At 37.6% G+C, this 24,693-nt stretch overlaps 1 protein-coding gene across 1 annotated transcript in view; it reads left to right on the top strand.

Moving 5' to 3' along the window:
• Window positions 1-24,693, top strand: part of Arhgap15 (Rho GTPase activating protein 15) — a 604,020-nt gene that overhangs the window by 65,716 nt on the left and 513,611 nt on the right. Inside the window, exons 3-4 of the mRNA XM_038336693.1 lie at window positions 5,016-5,084; window positions 21,738-21,799. Coding sequence (XP_038192621.1) covers window positions 5,016-5,084; window positions 21,738-21,799 — 131 coding nt within the window. The remainder of the gene's footprint in view (window positions 1-5,015; window positions 5,085-21,737; window positions 21,800-24,693) is intronic.

Here is a 24,693-nt window from a genome sequence, read left to right as displayed (position 1 = left end):
ATACCAAATCAGTCAATAATTAGTAACTCGTTAATGTCTATAAAGGTTCTATGAAATTTTCTAATTTTTATAATATAGTTTAGGAGTCTTTTTTCCCTCCAAACTTAGTTTATGAGAATTTCGACTGTTCACAAGTTTTCTTCATATTTATCACTTCAATTACATATTTCATGGAAAGACAGTTTGATGTATCCTAACTTTTCCTGATATCTATATGTAGTAACCAAGCCATTATGAAAACAGAATTTTCAAAACCATAACTCTCAGTCAGTCTAATCTGGTTGGAATGACATGTTTCTTTGCTTTCCAGGGAAGACTGTTTTTAGTAAAGAATGGGTTATGAAAGACCTCTATTTTCAAGACCCTCATAACTCAGTTGAATATGACAGATCAGAGGCTTATTGAGTTAGGAATGATCAGGAGTATTACCTCCCCCAAAGAAGGATTAAGATGATTTATAAACGGTTTGAAAATGATTTCTAGCTTCCCTGTTAACGTGTGCAAATTTAAATGCTTGACTCTTTCTCAAACATCTACCTTAGAAACATTCTCTTCGGCAATGAAAGGACTCAAATTTTAAGCTCCCCATAACTTTACTTACTGATGATATATATATATGATTATATATATATATATATATATATATTCACATGTGTGTATAATATATATGTGATTCATATATGCAAAGGATGATAGCTGTATAAAACATGATAAGTATGTAAATACTGATCCAATTTAAAATATTATCTTTGCTTTTGTTAGATATAGATTCACCAAATAACTCAAATTGTGTCAGTATTTATAAAACAGGATAGTATTATTGACTTCTTAAAGTGTTTGTGAGATTTAACATTCTAATATATGCAAAAAGCCTTCAATAGCACCCGGCAACTTAATATTCCATAAATTTTAGCATCTTTTCATCGTATATTTGGTTCAACTAGATCATGGATCCAATGGTCCATTTCAAGAGAAAACCAAGTATGTGTTCAAAATAGACATTTCTCTCAATTTTTCTCATTAACATTTTTTTCAGATTTTAATCATTAGCTTACTCTATGAGTTCCCCATATTTCTTTACTATTTACTCATTTAATATAATTTTAACAGTTTCATTTTAAAGTAAAATATGTGGCGAGACTAATAAATGGCTTTGATATGATAATCTTTCTGCAAAGCCTTAAGATTTTTAAACTGCCAGGGAGTGGTGGTGCACGCCTTTAATCCCAGCACTTAGGAGACAGAGTCAGGCAGATCTCTGTGAGTTTGAGGTCAGCCTGGTCTACAAGAGCTAGTTCGAGGGCAGGCTCCAAAACTACAGAGAAACCCTGCCTCGAATATATATATATTTAACTATGTAAAATACATAATATATTTAAATATATATTAAATATATATATTTAAACTAATAATTAAAGTTAAACCATCACAGCTAAAAATAATATTAAGAACAAAGCCAAATTTGAAAGCCTGCCTTAGAGAAAAATATTCACAAGGTGAGTTACAGGGACACTTAGAGGCTGGTGGGCCACTCTCCCCACTCAATCCTACTAATGCTGGAACAAATGAGACATGGAGTGACAGGGCTGACCAGGTCCCATGCAGAAACATTGGAATTTAGTAGGCATTACTGTCTGTAACACTTGAGGTATTTTAGTTTCCAGATAATTGTCTTTTGCACCCAAGCTAGAGCAATAGCTAGTTTTTAGGGAAATAAAATCTGAAAGTTTCTATCATTCAGGATCTTCCACCCTTACATGTAAAACATGTATCTTGCATGTACACAAGTATAGTATAGTGAGTACTTAAGAGATGTGGTTCCAGGCTGGGTGGTGGTGGCACATGCCTTTAATAATCCCAGCACTTGGGAAGCAGAGGCAGGTGGATCTTTGTGAGTTCGAGGCCAGCCTGGTCTAGAAAAGCTAGTTCCAGGACTGGCTCCAAAGCTATGCAGAGACACCCTGTCTCAAAAATTCAAGACAGGGGACAGACGAGAGGATGAGAGACAGAGACGAATATGAGAATGACTTCGAGAGAGATAGAGAGAGAGAGAGATAGAGAGAGAGACAAGAGAGAGAAGAGAGAGAAGAAAAGAGAGCAGATAGAGATGAGAGAGAGAGGAGAGAGAATAGATCAAGAGAGAAAGAAGAGAAGAGAGAGAGAGAGAGAGAGAGAGAGAGAGAGAGAGTTCCAAATGTGTGCCATCAAGAGATAACTTTCTACTTATTTGGATAAGGTCATTTCTTACTGCTGAGTAGCAGAGACAGCCACTGTGAAGCTGGGGTTTCTAGGGTTCCTCTCATTGACTACTTTTGCTGTCAGCATCCTTGGGCATAAGATCTTGCATCTTTATATCAATTTAGTATCTATCATGGTTATCCTTTTCAGGCAATGCCAGTTTCAAATTCTCTAAATCACATAATGGCTCCAAGAAATAGGAATTTATTCTCACTTATGCAAGAGAAGGCTGTTTCCTACAGGGAGGCTCTGAAATGTTCTCTGAATACAAAACTATTCCTCCCCAAAAGTTTGAAGTAAAATGATTCATAGAAGTAAACTTTCTGAGTTAGGTTAGTTTCCTCCCCATGGTGTCTTTGGGTCCTGACCCTCCTTTCACATAGATTAGTTTGATGTTAACTCCTAGCCAGTGTCAAAGGAAGGAGAGAATTTGAAACAACTTTGGCTGTTGATATAGCTATAGCTTTGTTTCTGTTCATCTTTTCTTAGCCTAAACTAGTCAAACGGCAAGCCCTAGCTGTAACGTAGGCTAAGTGCAGGTACAAGAGTACATCTTCTTCCCTTATCTATCTTACTTTGTATCTGTTTTCCAACACTTAGAAATGTGTCTATCCTCCTCTCCCCAATCTCTCCCATTCCTCTAGACAATTCTAACCAATACACCGGAGGCTGTCGTAAATGATAGGGGGAGGGTGCTCCAGCAATGGCTGTCTATAGACTTAAGACAGATTGGATCAGATGCCCCATCAGTCCTGATCTAGTGATGATGACCTGTGGCATTCCTGGAGAGCTGCTGGTCTTTAGTTCACACTGAAAAGTCAAAGACGCTGGATTCTGACAGCAACCAGAGACAACAATAAGAAACGCACGCTAAACTGCAATGTGCAAAGCCTGTAGTTAGCATCAACGCTTTTCTCCTGGACCAGTTGTCTTCCAGGCTATGGGCCAAAGGTCCTGTCCAAATTTTGGAGGGTCTCCCCTGATCCACAGGTAATCCTTCCTGGAAATGCTCTTAATGAATAGGCCAGATAGGTGTTTCTTAGTTGATTTCAGATCCAATCACACTGAAAACAAAGATAAATTATCACAGCATCCCAACTACATCAGGTTCTGTTTCCAGAACCTTTGGTGATAAATATTTCTTTGTCGTGAAGTCACAGTCTCTCTGGAGAGCTACATGATTAAGAACTTAAAATTCAAGTTGTTTCCTTTGCTTTATCTACCACATTGAACAGCTAATGGTGAGGTCAGAGAGAGGTAAATGAGGAAACATGGTAAATAGCCTAGGCAGTATGTCAAAATAATGACTGTGTCCTGTTGAGTAGACACCATGAGACCCTTGCTATGGTGGAGACCATTTCTGGTTCCTCTGCCTGGAAGAACACCTCACGTCCATTATCCTATAGTGTGTGTGTCTGTAAATGTGCTTCCCTGTGCACTATGCCCATCCAGACTCCAGTTGGACAGTGGAGAGAATGATCTCAATTTTTGCTCTCTTCATAACAGCTTTTGTGGGACAAATAATGGGGTTCCAGGGTTGCATAGGTACTGGATTTTAGGCCCAGCTTCTGGTTTCTTTGGTAATACAGTTACCTCAAAATCTTCACAGACATTGATCTAATTTCTTCAGTCTGGTAAACATACCAGTAACCGGAGCCAAAGACACGAGACGGTTTTCATCTCTACTTATAGTGTTAAGACCTGGTTTATTGCTTGTATCCTCTACTTTCTTTCTTTCTCTCATTGCTTTCTTCTTTCTAACTCTCTTTTTCATATAAAATATGAAAGATATAATCATATTAAATCATAAGTTCCCCCTTTCTTCTTTAATGATGAAATTCGTCCATGACGCTTCTTCTGGAGAAAGAGCAATAACTCTCATTCCTCTTCACTCAGAGAAAATGTGCCATGTGACTTTTGTGTATTTGTTGGCATCTGAACAATAAAGGAAGAGGTGAAAATAACACAGCACATTCTTTAAGAATCATGAGCTGGCATCATAAACATCACATCACATTTCAGCATGAAATATTTTTCCCAGTTCCTGCAACTTAAGATGCTGAAACACAAAGATGTAAACTATTTATTTTATTCTCCTTAGAGTCTGGTAACAAAAGCAAAATGTTTTTCGGAATAAAGCCTAAGCTCAGTTTGTCTCCCTTTTATGGTATTCCAGGACAGCTTAGAAGTTTGAAGGTTGAGGCTACTCCATGTCGGGATGAGCCAGTCCTCAGGAAGTTTTATATTTACATAATAGGTGGTTGAAGCTGGTTACTAGACCCTCATTACTATACCAACCATAAAATGGCAAAGCCTCTCTTTGTGGACATACTGAATGGAATGATTTGAGCTTCCTTATCATATTAGGACTATTGTCCAAGTTAAGAGTTCCAAGAGGGATACACATATCATTTTTATGTTCCAACTTTTAATGCCAGGTAGTGACACTTGCATTGCATAATTTAGTTAAACTGGGTATAAAAGTTTGGTGAGGTCCAAAATTGAAATACTAATTTCATTCTTGATAAGAGGAAATTCAAGCCTTAGAAAAGCACATAAACTATTTTTCCAGCCAGCCATCTTGAAATGCAAATTTTATTCAAATTACTTAACATCTAATGCATTGTTCATTTTATATCTATGTTATTATCCTTATTTAATTAAATTTTAATATGTTCATTTGCATTTGCATATCTACTAAATTGTGCTCATTAAAATTATTTTCAACTTTGTAAAGAAAAACAATGTAATGACATCAAATGTCAATGTGTTTGCAGATTTCCCGGCACAGAAGGAATCATTCACAGCATGTCTTGAAAGATGTCATTCCACCGCTAGAACATCAAGTAAGTGACTGATTTTACTCTAGTATTGTACTCTTTTATATACTACTGCAAAATGGTGCCCTAAACGCAGTGTCTTGAAACTACACACACAATTATTATACATGCTGTGAGTCCAGAATTCTGATATGATTTATTAGTGCCTAGCTCAGAGACAGTCAAAGGGTATAATCAACCTTTCCCTGAGAGCTGAACCATATCAGAAAGCTTGACTGAGGGAGTATCAAGCTCACAGACAAGGTTAGTGGTGGGATTCACTGATATAAGAAAAATCAAATATGAGTCTTTTTTATCAAATACTATAAAAGTCGCGCTTAGGACAAGAAATTCAAACATATGTATGCCTCCCCCATACGGTTAGGTCTTTATTCACACAAACAAAAATTGGTATATTCCAGGAATTTAATGTCCTGGAACAAGATCCTTTTCTCCTTCCTCTTTCATTTCCTGTGTGCCACTTCTTTTCAGAATAGACAATTGAATAAGATTGTAGAGCCTTTCTTTTCATAAACTCCCATTTAGAAAAGATCCACACTTATGAGCTCATCACGGCCCATCTCCTCATGCAATCATGATGGAGGGTAAAATGTCAACATTGCGTCCATCAGCCTACAGCACCACTCCTGTGCTCGAAACTTGCAATGGCTTCTGTTATCCCAAGCGTAGAAGGTAGAAAGCAACCAGAAGTTTCCAAGTTGTAAAGGTCCAGCTATCTCATTAAATCACTTTCTTCTGCTGCCTTATTCTGTTGCCACCAAACTGGCTCTTCCTCGGAAGTGTTATTCAACTTGTTTGTTCGTCTTTCTTGTAAACTGTAATTCATTTGTGACCAGTATATTTAAGTGTTACTGCTTTGTTAACCTACCATTATTATTATTATTATTATTATTATTATTATTATTATTATTATTATTATTATTAATTATTATATCTTTAAAATAAGTCTTGGGGTGGTAAGATGGCTCATTGGGTAAAGGCAGTTTCTGACAACACAGTCAATTTTCAAAATCTGGGATGCATATATTCACAGCATCCCAACTACATCAGGTTCTGTTTCCAGAACCTTTGGTGATAAATATTTCTTTGTATTGAAGTCACAGTCTCTCTGGAGAGCTACATGATTAAGAACTTAAAATTCAAGTTGTTTCCTTTGCTTTATCTACCACATTGAACAGCTAATGGTGAGGTCAGAGAGAGGTAAATGAGGAAACATGGTAAATAGCCTAGGCAGTATGTCAAAATAATGACTGTGTCCTGTTGGGCAGACCCCATGAGACCCTTGCTGTAGTGGAGACCATTTCATGAGAACTGACTTCATCAATCTGTCTTCTGGACGATACCCATGTACCATGGCATATGTATGTCTCTACACATATACGAGAGAGGGAGAAAGAGAGAATTATAAAATTTAAAATAAATCATGTCTAATCTCCTTTAACTCCTTTATTTTTACTCTTGTTCAATATTTTCTTTAGACCTGGCTGCATTTTATTTATTTGTCACTCATTGATATGTCAGTCTGCTCGGGGAGGGGAATTACTTTCTGTGTTCACTATTCTGTTCCCAACATTCTCATAACTGCAAGGACATGGAAGGTTTCAGGAAGTATCATCTAAGTGTCTGGCATATTGGAAAGCGAACGACTTTGGTTATAAGCAGATCCATGCTTCACCGTTTTCTTAGATCTTCAAGTACTAACTAGTCATTTGTTCTGAGACTTCTTTCTCACTGAAAGCAAGAAGTAAAATATACCAAACTCACCCTTCATAAGCATCTCGCCAACCTGCTTCCCTCAACCTCAGACCAGCTCCAGCCATCACTAGTTTTCAAATGCCTTTTCTTTTGGTGTTTATTTTACCTACGACTACTGATATACAATTGTGTGTGTGTGTTTGTGTGTATGTGTTACTGTGCACACATTTGTGGGTGTTATACACATATATGGGTATGTATTATGACCAACAGAGGCATCTCTTCAGCCCCAACCTAGACAGGAATCTTATGAAGCAGCTTCTCCTCGATTGTCACATGACTCCTCATTCCTCTTTTGGAACACTCATACCATCATCTTGACTTCCAAATGCATTGGATCCCACCCTTTGTTTTTCTTCTACACAGATCATGGGCAGTAACTCCAGAATAATCTACTTTAAGGCAGTACCTTTAATATTTGGTTTTCTTTACCCAAACTAAGTGGTGTCCTTTTACCTATGGTATCAAGTTAATAGAACTCTCTCATGACCCGTGATTTATGCTATATATTATCTACTCCCAAATATACACCCTCAAGCCAGCAATAGGAGTATGATTGAGACATGGCTTTTAGCCTGAAGGAAGTTAAGTTTTCAGAGGTAATTATGGTGCTTTCATCCTACCACATGTTCAAATACTGTTACGCTGTCCGCTCTTATTTCATAGATAATAGACTTGTGCCATGGCTGGACTGTAAATGCCTTGCAGTGAGAGGCCATGAGTTGTGCTCTCTTTTCTATGTTATGCTTCCAGTTATATTACTTTTGGCATTATTGTTTGCCCTGGAAAGACATGTTTGCCAGCTGATATAACAAGATACTAAGGGATTATGAAATTGATGGTCAAAAATGTCAATAATTATATAGTCATTATCCAAATGAAGCTCAATCTTTTCAATATTGCGATTTGTTTATATTTATATTTTGTTTTCAAAATTTTCAGTTCTTACCTTTATATTTTCCATGGGAACAATTTCCGTGATTTCTCAAATTTGAAATAGTTTGCCCTTGTATAAAATGCTTCCCAAGAGGAGCAACTTGGACTTGTCTCTTTCCCAGATGTATAGCACTAAAATTGCCTATTTTCTTTTCCATCTCCTTTACTGAATTATAACTTACATGAGGAGAGGTTATGCATGATTTAACTATTTAACTATGGGAATTAGTATAGAATTTGGCACATCGTAACACACAATGAATAGGAAAATAAATGTATACAAATAATTATTTATGTATACATATATACATATATATATACATATACAACATGTATACCAATTTCATGTACACATATGTACACATATAAATGCACAAATGTCTATGAAATTATGTTTGAATGTCCTAATCCATTCATTGAAATGTCCCAAATTTTTACATATATATATATATATATATATATGTGAATTATAAAGTTTAAAAATTCAAACTATGATTATTTTAATATTTAATCAATAACTATTACCCAATTTCAATTTCATAGCAATACATACATATCAAGCATAACACATGTAGATAAACCATTAGAATATTCAGAAATAGCTTTCATAGTTTACCTTCCTTATATTAAAGTTATGTTTTTTTAAACAACATGTGGAGAGCTGTGTTATTCTGCAATTTCAATTTAAAATGAAGGAAACTGTGTTACCTTGGAAGGTGACATTGAAGAGAAATACTAAATCTAAGCAAAACCAATAATTTTTAAAGTAATAATTTAGTTTGTAATCACTAAATCTATACGCCCCCCACACCCACAAACTTTATATACACATAATCTACAAACACACACACACACACACACAGCCTCACATAGTCATTACTTCCATAACCTTTTTAAATTATCAATTTAATTGCTTCCTGGCACTGACATGTGCTACCTGAATCCTCTCTCTGAACATACACACCACTTGTTCGGTCTTTTGAGCACAGGGAACATTCAGCTTTTCCCCCATGGCTTCTAATGAACGGAATCTCTTACTTGTATTTTAAAGGCAGAAATGCTATCAGTTCTGCAAACTCTGGTGAATTGACGGTTCCAGAGTGCATGATGGAAGAATCACTGGGTTTCAAAAGGCAGAACTGTAGGTTGTAAACTCCCCCTTGTCATTCGTGAAGACACGCTTCTATAGAGCCCACCGTTTGCTGTAGATCAGACTAACCTGAACTCCCATTCTCTTCATTCTCTTCATTCTCTGCCTGTCTCCCTCTTGCCTCCATGCCTAACTATGGCAGCCAAGCCATCCACAGCTATTTGTTGCTGGCCTCTATCAGGACAAGCTGGCATGTATGAAACATTGTACCAGAATAATGTGGAGTGATTATTTAAATCCCTAGAGTTTATTTAAATCCCTAGAGCTGATATTATTATGATGTTTATTGTTTCAATCATATGGATTCTCATGTGTATTTATTTTTTATAAACCCTGGCTGTAATGTAAATCTCAATTCTTTTATTTCATATTCAAAGAATTCCCCTAAATATTTTTAAAACTCATGAGACCACAGTTTTGGTTACAACTTTTCTAATTATCTGTTAAGTCTGCCCCTTTTTGGAATAAAATATTTTACTTTATAGCATGAAAACTATCATTGCAGATGCTCCAATGAGTGGGTATTCTTTTTGGAAGCCATGAATTATTTTTTTACAGTTCCTGTTAATAAAGCTGATTGTGATCAACATGAATAATTAAAAGAACAACACATTTGTTTTGACTGTTACCTTCGAAACAATGCTAATTGAAGTCTAAGAATGCTCATAGTGGCCCCAGTTCAGAAGGAAGTAAATCATTAATGCCACACAGATGCACATCACGGGGCTTCTGTGGAGGAGGCTGGAATAATAGCAGGGAAGTGTGTGATTGCTTAACACAGTTATGAAGCAGCAGCTTCAAACATGAGACATCACGACATGAAACTGTGATACACTCATATGCATTTGTTAGTTTCTTGACCTTCTATTAATATATTTCACATTGCAGCTGTTCATGAGACTCAGTTACTTTCAAGGCACTTTTCCTTTTCCCCTAAAGATTCAAGAAAAGTAACCCTGATTATAGCATCTTAAATCTTTATCTTCTTTCTTTTTATTTAGACATTGTAAAGCATATCTGGATAACCCTGCAGGAGTCAAAAGCCTGTGGCAGGCTTTAGAGAATCCTCTACTTTCTCCTGAACAAGGAGGATTTTGAGAGAAGAGCAAAAGAAATTGTCCTGGCTTAGGGCAAAGCAGGCTTTTAAAGATAAACCTAAGTCACAGATTCTACCTTTTCAAGCATGATATCATTTTGTGGATTAATTAATTTTTGTGGAGGAATTGAGGATGAGAGGCATTATAAAGATATTATACTTTCTTTTTCTAAAGGGGAAAAAAGCATAGTCACTTCTTTGGGAATAATTCTATTGACCAGGCTGGGGTTTCTTTAAGTTGAAAACAAAAAAATCTCAAACTTTCTGAATGGTATTTTGCTAAATTATATTTAGGTTTGCAAAAAAATATCCTCTCACTATTCAAGATGACAGTAATAAATTATATAGTTGAATCGTTGTGTGGGGGGGTTCAAGACAGATTTTTTTTTGTAGTTTTGAAGCCTGTGCTGGATCTAGCTCTTGTAGATGAGGCTGGCCTCGAACTCACAGGGATCCACCTACCTCTGCCTCCCAGTGCTAGGATTAAAGGTGTGTACCACCACTGCCCGGCTATTGAATCACTTTATTAGAAATCATTTCAATTTAAATATTTATTTCATTTTCTTAAACAGGAGTCTACTTATTGATTCATGTATTTTTCTAGGTTCATGCTCATTCAGAAACTAGTTTAGTCTCTGAGAATCTGATGAAAGATTAGCAAGCTATGGCCTTTCCTGGTGAAACTTTCAGTCTATGGACAAGCAGAAGGATTGATGATCAGAAAGACATCACTTTGCACTCATGTCTGTGGGAAAGGAAAGACCTGTCTTGGATTCAGTAGACATACAATCAATCACACTTTGAAAGTATCACTTAAAAGGAGATTTTTGCCATGAGTAGAACTACAGAAACAAACGAGTGGAACAGGAAGTAAAAGAAAGGAAGGAAGGAAGGAAGGAAGGAAGGAAAAAAGAAAGGAAGGAAGGAAGCAAGGAAAGAAAGAAGGGAGAAAAAACTTCAAGAGAAAACTATATGAAATAGGAAATGGTAGGACAGATATATTTCAATTTTATTTGTAAAACTGAAAGAATGCTATGAGGAAGCTGGCATGGTGGTACATGCCTGTAGTACAAACATTTAGGAGGCAGAAACAGGAGGTTTGCAAGTTCAAACACAGCCTGGTCTACATAGAGAGTTCCAGACCAGAAGTCCAGGATTATATACCCAATGTCTCAAAACAACAAACAAAAATACCATAGTGACCAGACTATAATGATCTAAAGTGCCATGGGGCATGACAAAAGGGAGCGATCCTCAGGAGAAGAAGCTTGGGGTAATAGGAAGAATTTGAGAAGTCATTAAAACAGATACTAGTTAAATTATGTCTCCCAGCCATGTCTCCCACTTGTAATTCATTTAATTCTAGAGTAGAAAAAAGGGCACACACATCTACAAAGTCTATTAGGATTGAGCAATTCTTTCTTCACAGCTGCCCAGAGTGAAATTAGGTTATAACACAAATGAATTTCTTTCTTTTTTTTGGGGGGGGGGGCTTCCAAAATAAGCATTTTTATTATTTTTTTTCACATTAAATTTTAATGTTTTCCATCCAAGTATAAATAAGTAAATATAACAAGGAGCTGTGATTATTATATACTTAAGTACATATCTTTTTTTTCTTTTTTTTTCTCATGGTTTATTTTTTTTATATTTAAAAATTTCCATCTCCTTCCCTCCTCCTCCCCCCTCCCTCCCCTCCTCCTCCCCCTTCCCTCCCCTCCTTTTCCCCCTTCCCTCCCCTCCCCTCCACCCATACCTCCCCTCCCTCCCTCTCAAGGCCAAGGAGCCATCAGGGTTCCCCACTCTATGCTAAGACCAAGGTCCTCCCAACTCCCCCCAGGTCCAGGAAGGTGATTGACCAAGCTGAGAAGGCTTCCACAGAGCCCGTCCATGCAGAAGAATCTGAGCCCAGCGCCATTGTCCTTTGCTTCTCAGTCAGCCCCCGCTGTTGGCCACATTCAGAGAGTCCGGTTTGGTCGCATGATCCATCAGTCCCATTCCAGCTGGAGTTGGTGATCTCCCATTAGTTCTGTCCCACCGTCTCCATGAGTGAACGCACCCCTCACGTTCCTGACTTTCTTTCTCATGTTCTCCCTCCTTCTGCTCCTCATCAGGACCTTGGGAGCTCAGTCCAGTGCTCCAATGTGGGGCTCAGTCATTTTCTTCATCTATCGCCAGATGGAGGTTCCCTCATGGTCCTGACTTTCTTTCTCATGTTCTCTCTCCTTCTGCTCCTCCTCAGGACCTCGTGAGCTCAGTCCGGTGCTCCAATGTGGGGCTCTGTCATTTTCTTCATCTATCGTCAGGTGGAGGTTCTATGGTGAAATGCAAGAAATTCATCAGTATGGCTATAGGAACTGGCCTTTTCAGGCTCCCTCTCCTCAGCTGCCCAAGGAACTAACTGGGGGCGTCTCCCTGGAAACCTGGGAACCCCTCTAGGGTCAAGTCTCTTGACAACCCTCAGGTGGCTCCTTAAATTAAGATATATGCTTCCCTGCTCCCATATCCACCCTTCCTGTATCCCAAGCATCCCATTCCTCCGAGCTCCCCCCATTCTCCCCTTTACGCTTTTCTCTCCCCATCTTCCCTTGGCCCAGTCTCGCCCAACCCTTAAGTTCCCAATTTTGCCTGGCGATGAATTTCAATAATAAGTGGCTCAGACAGCAATGGAGGAAAGAATATCATCCTCTGTGAACTTCACCAACAGTCACAAAACAAGAAACATTGAAAGCAAAGACATAAGAACAGAAATTCCCAAGAGAATCTATTGAGAATTGAATCACAAGAAAAGACCTCCAAAAACTGAAGTTCTTCAGATACAATGTGGTCTCTCCTAAGCCCATCTCTAAACAGAAACTTTATTGGTGATGAATAAATAAGACATGCCTGGCTTCAAGTTGAAAGGCTCAAAAATACAAACGTTCATGGGCTATCTGAAGCATGGAATGCTATAATGTCATTTTCAAAATGATCCTTTGATGAGTCAATGGTAAATAAATCAGCAACCAAGGACAGCATTCCCCTTGAAGTGCACAGTGGTTTAATAAGGGGGAGGAATAACTTGGCAAAACATAACATGTGTTTCACCAAGTGCAGTGTTTAGAAAAGAGTTCAGAACTCTGAGTGGAATCCTAAAGTTAGACATGATCTCATACCTTCGAGTGAAATAAGTAGTAGAGGTAACTATACTGATATGGTAAGTCCTTCTGTATATTTGTTGCTTTTATTGGTTAATTAATAAAAAAGCTGCTTTGACCTGTGATAGGACAGAGTAGAGTTAGGTGGAAAGACTAAACTGAATGCTGGGAGAAGGAGGGTTGAGTCAATGAGATGCCATTTAGTCGCCAGAGGAGACAGTTGCACCAGAATTTGCTGGTAAGCCACAGCCACATGGCAATACACAGATTACTATAAATGGGTTAATTTAAGATATAAGAGGTAGCTAGAAAGATGCTTAAGCAATAGATCAAGCAATGATTTAATTAGTATAGTTTCTGTGTGGTTATTTCAAGTCTGGATGGCTGGGAATGAACAAGTGGCCTCTGCCAGCACTACATGAAGACACATTCCACACAGGAACTTAAGAGAGCAAGGAAGCTTTGACAGTAAGATTCACCCTAGGCCAGACCATAAAGCCAGATCAACTTCTGATAAGTCTGGGTTTCTGAGTTTCAATTATTTTACTTTTGGTTATTTTTTTCATTCATTTTTTTGTTCCTCTGTTTTGTTTATTTGAGAAAAGCTCCCACAATAATGTACCCTTGGCTCATCTGGAACTCACTATATGGGCTAACCTTGAAACTTGGAGGTTATTCTTCCTGCCTGTGTCTCCAAGTGCTGGGGTTTTAGGAATTAGCCACCATGCCATATTTCAAGAACTTCTTTAGGAGTACATAGCTGTTCTCTGGGCTTTGTAATTGTTTTTGTTTGACTCTATGTAATTATTGCATCCAATTTGAGAGTTTACATGTATGAACATACATGTATTATGAGTCTAAATGAGGTAAGAATCATCCTTCAGAGAAACTTTCATGGGTCCCTTCCATATCATGTACTCTCTTTTTTATTTATAACTCACTAGATCCAGTTATGCTGCCCTCACATGCACATGAGTAGGACCAGTGGAGCATGGTCACCCTACTCTGGACTACATGCCCAAGAAAAATGGTCTCTCCCTAATTTAAAACAATTAACTGTCAATTGTTGATGGATGCCATTTGTTTGTTCCTCGCCATACAGACCCAAAATAATCACACAGAAACTGTATTAATTAAAACATTGCTTGGCCAATCACTTAAGTATATTGCTAGCTAGCTCTTATATCTTAAATTAACTCATCTGTATTAATCTGTGCATCACCATGAGGTTGTGGCCTACCGGCAAAGTTCCAGCAAAATCCCATGGTCATCTTTCTCCTTCAGCAGCTACATGGCATCTCTCTGACTCCCCCTTACTTCTCCTCTTAGCATTCAGTTCAGTTTTCTCACCTAGTTACATTCTGCCCTGTCATAGGCCCAAGCACCTTCTTTATTTATTAGCTAATAAAAGCAACACATGTACAAAAGAACACCCCATGCCATTTCCCCTTTTCTGTCCAAATAAAATAGAAGGTTTTAATTTTAATATAGTAAAATTACATGTGTAAAACAGTTATCAAATATTATATTAATATATATTATATTTTATCATAAATAAGGAAAACTATCATTATAACTATCTATTCTTCAACTCCACCAAAGACTCCAGAAGGATATAATATTGCCTAAGTTAACAGGAAAAGCATTGTAAGCAACTTCCAAAACTCTAGAATTGACAGAGACACCTCGCTGCTTGGACAGTCAATCAAAGTTCTTCTATAACATTGAGGCATTCATCTTCAACATACAGGACCATAGTATCTGCCAGACTTTTCTATGAAGTTAGAAATTTCAAAGACAGTTCTACCTATATTAGCAGTTTGTCAGTCACTTTTTTGTGTGTCCTACATAATGTCTGCCAGACCTTTTCATGAAGCAGAAACCATGAAGGACTATCTCACCTTCTTTAGGCAACTTCAGCAGTCATTTTACTGAGAGCCCTACATGTCTATTTTATATAGCATACCATCAAGCAGAGCAGGCAGAGTAGTTTCTTGCACAAATGGCTAATGAACTCCATAAGGAGCCTCTTCGATGCCCATTATTCTCTTGACATAGATTGGTGCTAACAGGAGTAGATGTGTCTCATTGTCATGAATAGTCCTAAATTTTTAAACATTTTAAATGTCATACTCTGTTAGCCTTTGAAAGGTTTGAAGGATACCTATCCATCTAAACTATAACTCTGTACATCTAGAAAATCTAACTTACATGACTACAAGCTTGACTATTATAGATGATTATCTATTAACCTGTATTCCTTAAGTATGCATTACATTTTTAAGTAAGCTTCACAGACACAGTACCTTAACCAAGAATAGAAATATTACAAAATTGATCTTAAATTTGTATCAATAAACCAAGATTTGATGACAGAAGTTACAAAATAATCCCATACTAGTTCAGAATTGTGTACAATAAAGGATTATTTATTTATTGGTAGACTCACAGATCACAGTCCTTGATCACATCCTCTGATTGAATGGGGAAGAGGAACTGAATCCAACATCCAGAAGCAAGAGAGTGAATGTGCACTTTACCTCAGCAATTATAGTATAATAAAGGTTGTTCATTTAGGGGTAGACAAACAGATGACAGTCCTAGATCACAATCCTCTGCATGAATGAGGAGCAGGAACCAAATCCAGCAGCTGAAAGCAAGAGTAAAAATCACGCTTTCCTTTGGCAATTATAGTATAAGAGACTATGCACAAGAGGGCAGGTATCTTAAAGGCTACTGTCTGAAGGAGCTCCCATAGCAAAGATCCATACAAATACAAAGTATTCATCTATATAGCATACCTCCCTTTAAATGTAAACAAATGTGTATAAACAGTATTTGGGAATTTGGTCATACTTCTCTCCAAACTGCTTCCTGCTTTTTGTTAGGCAAAGTGCTTTTTGGGTTTTCACAAAGACCTTTTGGGTGATCTTGGTACATTAAACCACATTAGTCTGGAAGGAATCCACAGATTCTCATCCTCTGTGGTAACAAAAGCAGAACTCATTTTCCAAAGCAACATAGCCTTAGACCCAAATTTGAAGTCAAGATACCTTTAAAATACATATGTTGGTTTAGCTTAGCAGCCCATACAATGAAGATTTTCTTATACTTAGCTCATTCGCAGTCAAAAAATTCAAAGAAAATATAATAATATACATAAGTCAGACTCTCTGTGCATATTCCATCTTTGCATGACTTATTTTTCTTTACTCCTTGATTCTATGACTTTCTATACTCTGTTAAATACTTTTATTTTTTCTATATTCTTTTTCTTCTCTCTCAAGCCTACGTACATATTTTAGACAGACTGTATCTCATTTAGGGGTCTTTTATGTATGAATCTGTCCTATTGCATATCTGTAATCCTTTTCTGGGAATCATTGGGACTCCCCTGAGAAAAACTAGAAAGAAAAGATTTCTCTTACTAGCTTATGTGAAAAACCTGTACACATTACCAGTAGATCAAACGCAGGATGACAGAAAATGTGGCATACTCAAAAGAAAACAATACATCTCAATGAGGAAAAGGAGAGAGACAGAGAGAGAGAGAGACAGAGACAGAGACAGAGAGACAGAGACACACAGAGAGAGACAAGGAAAAAGAGAGAGTGTGTGTTTTAATGTATGTGAGTGTGTGTGCTTGTGTGATGGGGAGTAGGAATGTATATGTATGTGATATTGTGTTGTGTGTGAAAGAGTATATGTATTTTCATGTGTGTGTTTGCAAGTGTGCATTTATGCCTGTTAACCATCTTGTAGTTATGATAAAAATAAATGCAAGACAGAAAATATCCAAGGGTCACATCACTTATGCCATGTTTTCAGAGTACTAAGTCTCAGGTTGCTGGGCTTCAGCAGCATCAGGAATATGTGTTAGAAGAAATTCTTCACTTAATAGAGAACAAGAAGAAGACCAGAATGACAACAAGAAGGAGCAAGTCACGTCTCCAAGAACCTCTCCAGCTCTTTTCACCACTGTCCCTCCCATTCTCCATCCCCTCCACTCTCTCTTGCTCCCTGCCATTGAACCACTTCCTTTAACCGGGAGCTAGCTTGCACAGTCCCACTACTTGCCAATAGTGTATTAAAATCTGAATTAATGTGTCAATGCCTTTAGAAATGTCTTCAAAGTCATATCCATAGGTGTGCTTGTATAATCTCGTAGTATTTCCTACATCCAGTTAAAATTAACAGTCAAGATTAGTATCATAGTGTAACTTGAGAAAAATGTCAAGAAAAAGAAGGCACACACACACATAAAAGAACAAAATGTCTTTGAGTATAGAAGAAAAATAAAAGGTGGTTACAGAAGGAAAGAGAAGCATTGGAGGGTACAAAATGATGTGACAAAGAATGTCTTCATTTGATTGTTTAATAGAAATCCATCAAATACATTTATCAGCAAAACACTGTGTGCTTTTAAAACTTTAGCAACGACCTTATTATTAAATAGGAAAATAAATGAATGCTAGATGTTTGAGAATTACAGTGGTCCAGGGCTGCAGTCTTGGAGTAATGATGCAAATGTTCCTTAGACAATCCTCCAGCCACACGACTCACATTATAAAACCTCTTTTCAAGGGGACCACCCCAGCATCAAATTGAGGCCTCTCTCAAACTTACAACACAGAAAAAGCAATCCTATTTGCCAATAGCATCTATGTTTATAGAGTCCCATCCACATTTCCTCACAAAAGCTGGGGAAGTGGGAGGGGGCACTCTGGCTCTCACTACTGGAGACACTGGCTTTCTATATCAGATGACCTAAGAAACTGAATATGGTGTTCATGGTTGTCAACAAATACAGACTAAGATAAAAAGAGGGAGAATAAAAGATGAAACCCATCATCAGAACAGATATTATAAAGCAAAAACGCTGTGTGATTGACAGCCAAATTCTCAACCAAACTGCCAGATCGTTTCTAATTTAGTTCAGTTTAATTTAGCAAAATTGTTCAGTGTATCAGTACCAGTATAGATAGGGGAACCTATTGTTTGCATTTGTATATGGTAACATGAAACATTCATGTAAACAATAAACATACAAAAAAACCCTGCAGTGTCTGTTTAAGAGATTACAAGCTCATGTTTGTTAGACTTGTACCCATCAATCAAAAGTTCTCTCCTCTCCTTCCCTGTTTCCCTGTCTGTCATGCCCGGCCTAGGTTTATAAACAGGTACCATCTTGGAATTCCACTGCCATTCATTGTCGTCAGCTGTGTCTCAGCACACAGGATGCTGCTGAAGCACTTCCTCAGTACTGGCAGACTGGCTGGCATCCAGCCTGGACAAATTGCTGATCTTTCCTGCCACGCAATGTTAAATAGGGATTCTAGCCGGCACTGAAAAAAATAGCTCCAAAAGCCACATTTAGCATCTAAAGACTGGCTGATATTTCTTAAGTATACATGGTTTGGGTGCTAGGATTCCTTTAATGAATTTCAGTTTGGCCTAGAATCTGGCATGGGAGGAATCCTAAGCTTAAATTTAAAGCCCATATATAACTTTGTAAATCACTGAAGACAAGACAATCTGAGCCCCAGATGTCTGAACTATAAACTGAAATTCATAATCATTCTTCTTTCAAGCCATGTGACTATGAAAACAATTAATAAGGTGCTATTTATAAACCCAGATGTACAATCCTTAGCAATTTTCTGTTTACCCTAATACCTCCTTCCACTTAGACTAAACCTCTCACCATGACTGCTTCCTGGTATGGAAGAACTGGGGAAATTTCAATGTATGATGGAAATCCCTTAGATATTCACATAATTAATTTTATCCAATAGAAGCCTTTTTTTCGCCAGTGTGGCACCTGAACAAAGCAGCCTGTTCAGTGCAAGAAGTCAACTGGAAGTTATTGGTCCTATCTAAAGGATGATCTCAGAGGAGTGAAAGAGTGTTATCAGTCCTCCAAGAAGAAGGGATGTCTTGATGTGAGCCCATAAAGACTAAGCTGTAGTAAGAGGAGGCTTGTCTCATGAATCTAGCAACTCTTGTGTGTGCATAGTGGTTATCTGAGGGAACGGAGGATCATTCATTGAAACATTGCCAAGGGAGCAAATGTATGTCAAGAATATAAGAGAAACAATGTAGAGAGAAATGTGATCCTGGAAAGGGGCATGTGTGTTTGAGAGAGATGGTAAGACGTGGGTGGAAAGCTCAAGAATGTACTTATCACACATTCATGTGTGTCTGTATGCACCATACACTTAGAAATGTGCAGCTGTTGGTGGTGGTAGTAAGTGAATTAATAGCAGAAAATACTGCCAAGTTACAGTTTTTTTTAGGTCTGCCTATGGCCTGGAAGGCAGGTGGGAATGTGAAAGTTAAGACCTAACTTTCTATTCAGCTTTTCTCCATTGTTCTCCCAGGATTACTAGAAGGTCATTCCTGAAGACTCCACGATATTTACCAGTGTCCTTGGAAAATTATTCTGCCACTAATGACAGATATAACATGTTTACTGAGTCCTAACCTGAAAAAGCCTTTGGCTACCTACTTCAAGTGGCTTGAGAAAGGTCCAACTGGGAGAGACCTTTATACACCTCACCTCAAACATGCTCCAATGGTCTCGTCTTGTGAGGCTATCAATGTTCTCCTTGCACACTTCCCTTTATAGAGAATAGTTACATAGTTACCATCAATATAGTTTTCAAAATGGCCAACTGGGGGTCTTGCATGGAATATTTCTAAAAAAGCAATCATATTAGCTGAGAGTATGAATGGATTGAGAAGTTTTTATAGCTTTTAATACTAAATATTTCAAGGTTTGGGTAACTCTTAATCTTCATAAGAACTTATATAAAGCAATGAATAATGGAAGGGACTTCCTCTGTGATGCTAATGACTACTGGAAGTGTTTCTGTTTCTAGAATTTATAGACATCAGTGATGCCTGGAGTTAAACTTAGATGGTATTTAAGCAGTAATGAAATTCTCTGTTACCTATTCCTAGAATCAGGGGGTGGTCAAAGCATTCAGAGAGATACATCTACACATAGAGTGCTAACGCCATGAGCACTATGATTCGAAAAATCAACCCTGAAAACGTCATTGGGTTCTTTAGACTTGTGGAAAGCAAACTGAAGGAAGAGACATAATCTAAACCTATATGAAAATTATTTTACCATAATTGTCATTACTGAAATAATTTCCTATAGTTTATAAAATAAGTAAAGTGTATTTATCAAATGTATCTTGAAAGCTCAGTACTTTCCACTGTATTAGGAATATAACAATGTAGGAATCAGGGGAAGATCACATACACGTTATCTACAGCACAGCAAGTCTTACAAGGGGTACCATGTTAGTCTTTGAGATAACTCACTACTCCAAACTGTCTTTTCCACTCACCAATGAATGGTTTTGACTTTTACAATTTTCTCTATAAATGTAAATATCATTCATGCATACATTAATTCATGTATTTGTTCACACAATCCAATTAGCGTAACTCTAGATTCTCATGGAATAGGAAAGGGACAATCATTTGCCTTCAGTGGACTCATAGCACGGGAGCAGGTGTAAGTAAATAAGCCAGCCACTGCAACATTATCTGATAGGTGTTAATAGAGTGATAAGAAAACAGTGATAAAGAAACTGGGAGTGGGAAGCCTAAAAAGCAATTCGACCGATGATAGAAAGACCATCTGACCAAAGCCGTGCAGGTAGAATTTTAAAATGGGTTGAAATTTCATTTTGTATGATCGGAATTTTTGAGATACATTGGGTGAAATATTGTGTTCAGAGATATGGATCCCACTGGTGGCACTGAGGGAATATGACCGTCAGTTGTTAGACATAGTGACACACTACTCTTTTGAAGGGAGCCAAGGCCAAGAACTGGAATAGGATGTAGGAGGCAGTCAGAAGGGCACAAACAGACCACCAAGAAACTGAGGCAGCTTGTTGACTATGCTGGGAATCAACATACTATAATCTGCATTTGTATGTATTTTGCCTGGAACTTACTGAACACCTCTGTTGTGTTATAGTAAATTGTTGCATGCCCTTTAGGGAGTTTGCAACTGTGTTAGGATGAAAGCCAACAGTACCAGTGTGAAGAAGGGAAGCAGTTACACAGCTCAGATGGCAATGAGCGCTCCGCTACGTTGTCGCTGGCTAACTGGCAAAATGCACAAAATGGTGCCATTGTAATGTTTTCCCATGATTCATCAGGCTCAAGCTCTTGTTCCATTTAATGCTTTCCTTTTTCCTGGGCTTGGCAGGTGTGTGGGGAGGGCATAAATGAAGAGCTTCTCTGGTAAGATTAAGGAGAGACTGAAGTCAATGTTTTAAGCAAGTGACTTCCCGACACAGAAAGGGAAGTGCATGGTGCTATATCACTATCAAACAATCCATTCACATACATCCTCACAATCTATCATTCGACATGCAGAGTTAGTAAAGACTTTGATCTTGTATGCACTCCCCATAAGTCTTGTATGTATTATTAATAAAGCTCTGGGACGGGAAGCTTCCATCACTGCAATGACTCTAGCTAAAAAAGTTTGGGTTCATTCATGCGGAAATGCAGAGGACTTTGTCACAGTGCTAACATATGTATTTTTCTTGCAGATGGTTGAAAAAGAAGGGTATCTTCAAAAAGCCAAAATTGCAGATGGAGGGAAGAAACTGAGGTAATAAAACTTTTTCAACTCTCTGTTGCATAACGGCACAGTCTCCTATATCCTCAGCTTGTATCACTGATATTGTCTGAGACACAAGGCCACCCAAACCTAACTAGAACAGTCCCTTCTGTTACCATTGTTGACACCCTTATTGTTAAAATGATTATACTTTTCAAAGAAAGACATTGCATTCTATAGTGTTGCCCAGAATGTAAAAATGGCTGATGCCTTGCATTCTTAGGACTAGAAATCTTTAAACATAAAAAGGGAAACATGGTTTCTGGATTAACAGATTGGGTTGTTGAATGAATTCATTTGAAGCATATAAAGATCTCTCTGCAATACCCGGAGAAGTTTTATGAAGGATAGAGGATTTGAACTGCATTTGTAGCTCAAAATTAAAAACCATTTAGAAAAAAAAAAGGAAGAAAAAAAGAAAACCATGAACAAAAGATAGGTGAGGGAAATTTTAAAAATTATAAAGAACTTCCTGGGGTGAAGGGCAGGAACAATAAAAGTGTTCAAGAAAAAAGAACAAGTTGGTCTTTGGGTCAAGAAAGATACTTGCTATGCTATTTATATGGGGGCTTTAAAAGAGTCATCTCCCTTTTAGAATTTTTCTATTTCATACATTGTGTATTCTATATTTAGCTTTATAGTATGAAATATGCAAGTATAAAGGTGTATGAAAATACTCAAACTAAGAGACATTTATTTGGGAGTGTATTACTGTTATAACTAAGTAGGGTCAATATTCTAATTAGCTATACAATAGGACAACTGTTAATTGCATTGCACAATATGTTACTATAAAGATGCTTTGGCTAAGACTAGGAAATGAAAGATACTTTGGTTTAATGGCTATAGTGGATAGAATTTTTATTTATGTGAAAGAAAAAAATGTAATTCCAGTGCCTACAATAGCTATTCTAATTTTTAAATAGGAAATAAGGTTGAATCTTCCCAAACATATTTCCTGGTAGGAGTCAGGCAGCCACCACTTTGCCTCAAAAGTACCATAGAGGCACAAGGTCAAATGCAAAGCAGCTGTAGGTCTGGCCTACTCTGTCCCTGGAGAACTGCCAGTCGAACTTTGAAAGAGCAACAGGTGAGAATCATTGACTGACTAGCTCAGCCTTGTATCCCTTTTTTCCATGAACCTCATCCCATAATCAAAACTCAGGCATGTAGAGGGTACAGCAGAGCAAGCTGGCCAAAACCCTTTGTTACACAATCAACCACACGAGTCTCCACCCCTACCCCAACACAAGAAACTCCAGCTCACTCACTCATTCTTCCCTGCTGTGTTGGCACCAGAAACAATGACAGCATTGGTCAGTGTTCCTCTCCAGCTTCACACAAACAGGAGTGCATCGAAAACAAGGCAATTGGCCATCTGTGGTGGCTCCGTGGAACACCCGCATCCGTGACCCATTAACCAATCTTGTAGCATACTCCTAGAAGTATGGGTCTGAAGCATCAGAGACAGGGAGCAGCCCCTTTCCACGCAAACTCTCATGAATAGAGTGCATATTTTTTTCAGTATATATGCCCCTGTGCATTTGCTTCCTTTTCATAAAAATCTTAATCAAGTTGTGTACAATGTCTGGATATAAGCTTAAATTCATGTAAGCATGGGTGTGTACTCTATTTCATTGGTTTTTCAATCAGCTTGTATGACACTAAGCATTCTTTCAGATTTTTTTTTATAATTTTATAAAGTTTAGTTTTTCTTCTTTTAGAACTCCCAGGTGTAGTGAATTGAATTAATTATACCCTTCAGTTGTAGCGCTATGATATTGTATTGGGGCAAGAACCCTGGGTGGTTTTACTTCATATTTTCTTCTACTCTCAGATCAAGCTCCTCTTCTTTAAATCCCCTATTCATACACTTATTTGGTTTTATGTGTGGTGTTTGAAACAAAATAATTGTTTATGATAATGTGTACTTTAACGTGTTCGATGTTGCATAATAAACAGTTTTATATTCGAAGCCTCATGTTCTTTGCCATGTTCATTCAATATTAGTGTTTAATAATATCCACAGTGATGCTGCATCAGGTCCATTTCATCCCCTTTGTTGCCCACTTGCCATTGTGCATTTGTGCCAAATCTTATTTTCACAAGTCCCCCAGCACAAACACCCAAGTTATCTCTAACTCTTCTTGGATCTTAAACATTACAAGAAATCACATGTAATTGTTTCTTTGGAACCTGTTAGAAGTTCTCTTGGGGAACTCAGGAAATAAGATTTCTTGGGCCTCTGCTGTGTGCTACTGACAGGCTCTTGAATGATTGCTGAAACACACACAAGTTTGTCTTGCATTGCAGAAGGAATCCTATTTCTCCATAACCCAACCCAAGCCAACCCAACATTCCACTTTTCATGCCATCAAAAATGTGGCCACAGACCGTTTTCTTGTTTCTGCTTTCATTCCCATTCCACTGATTGGTATTACAGTTGAGTGTGACTTTAATCGTTCATCTAGAGTCACTCAGATTCTGCGTCGCAAGAATGACTTATCCAAGAGCTTTGACTACTAGCTATTGCATGTCTTGTCTTTTTGTTGTTTGAGAGAATATAAAATAATCATAGACAACAATACTTTGTTAGTTTTGGACATTATAAGTATCCCCCTAAATTCATGGAGTTCATTTTCACTTTTAATATAGATGCCTTAATATAGTGAACATTTTAAATGTAGTAGTCACCGTTTTTATATACTTAGTTTCCTGCCCATTTCATGAGCTACAATATGCCAGATAATTTCTATTATCATTTTAATTTAATAGTTGAGTCAAGTTTTATACTAAAAGTATTAAACTGCAATATACCTTCTAGTTATTATCATTTTTTCTTTATACCTTTTCTAAAGATCAATTCTAAACCTGGATTATCTGAT

The sequence above is a fragment of the Arvicola amphibius genome, chromosome 7, assembly GCF_903992535.2.
Source record: "Arvicola amphibius chromosome 7, mArvAmp1.2, whole genome shotgun sequence".
NCBI classification, from domain to species: domain Eukaryota; kingdom Metazoa; phylum Chordata; class Mammalia; order Rodentia; family Cricetidae; genus Arvicola; species Arvicola amphibius.
The sequence above is the reverse complement of the archived record's forward strand: the minus strand, read 5'-3'. Positions and strand labels throughout refer to the sequence as shown.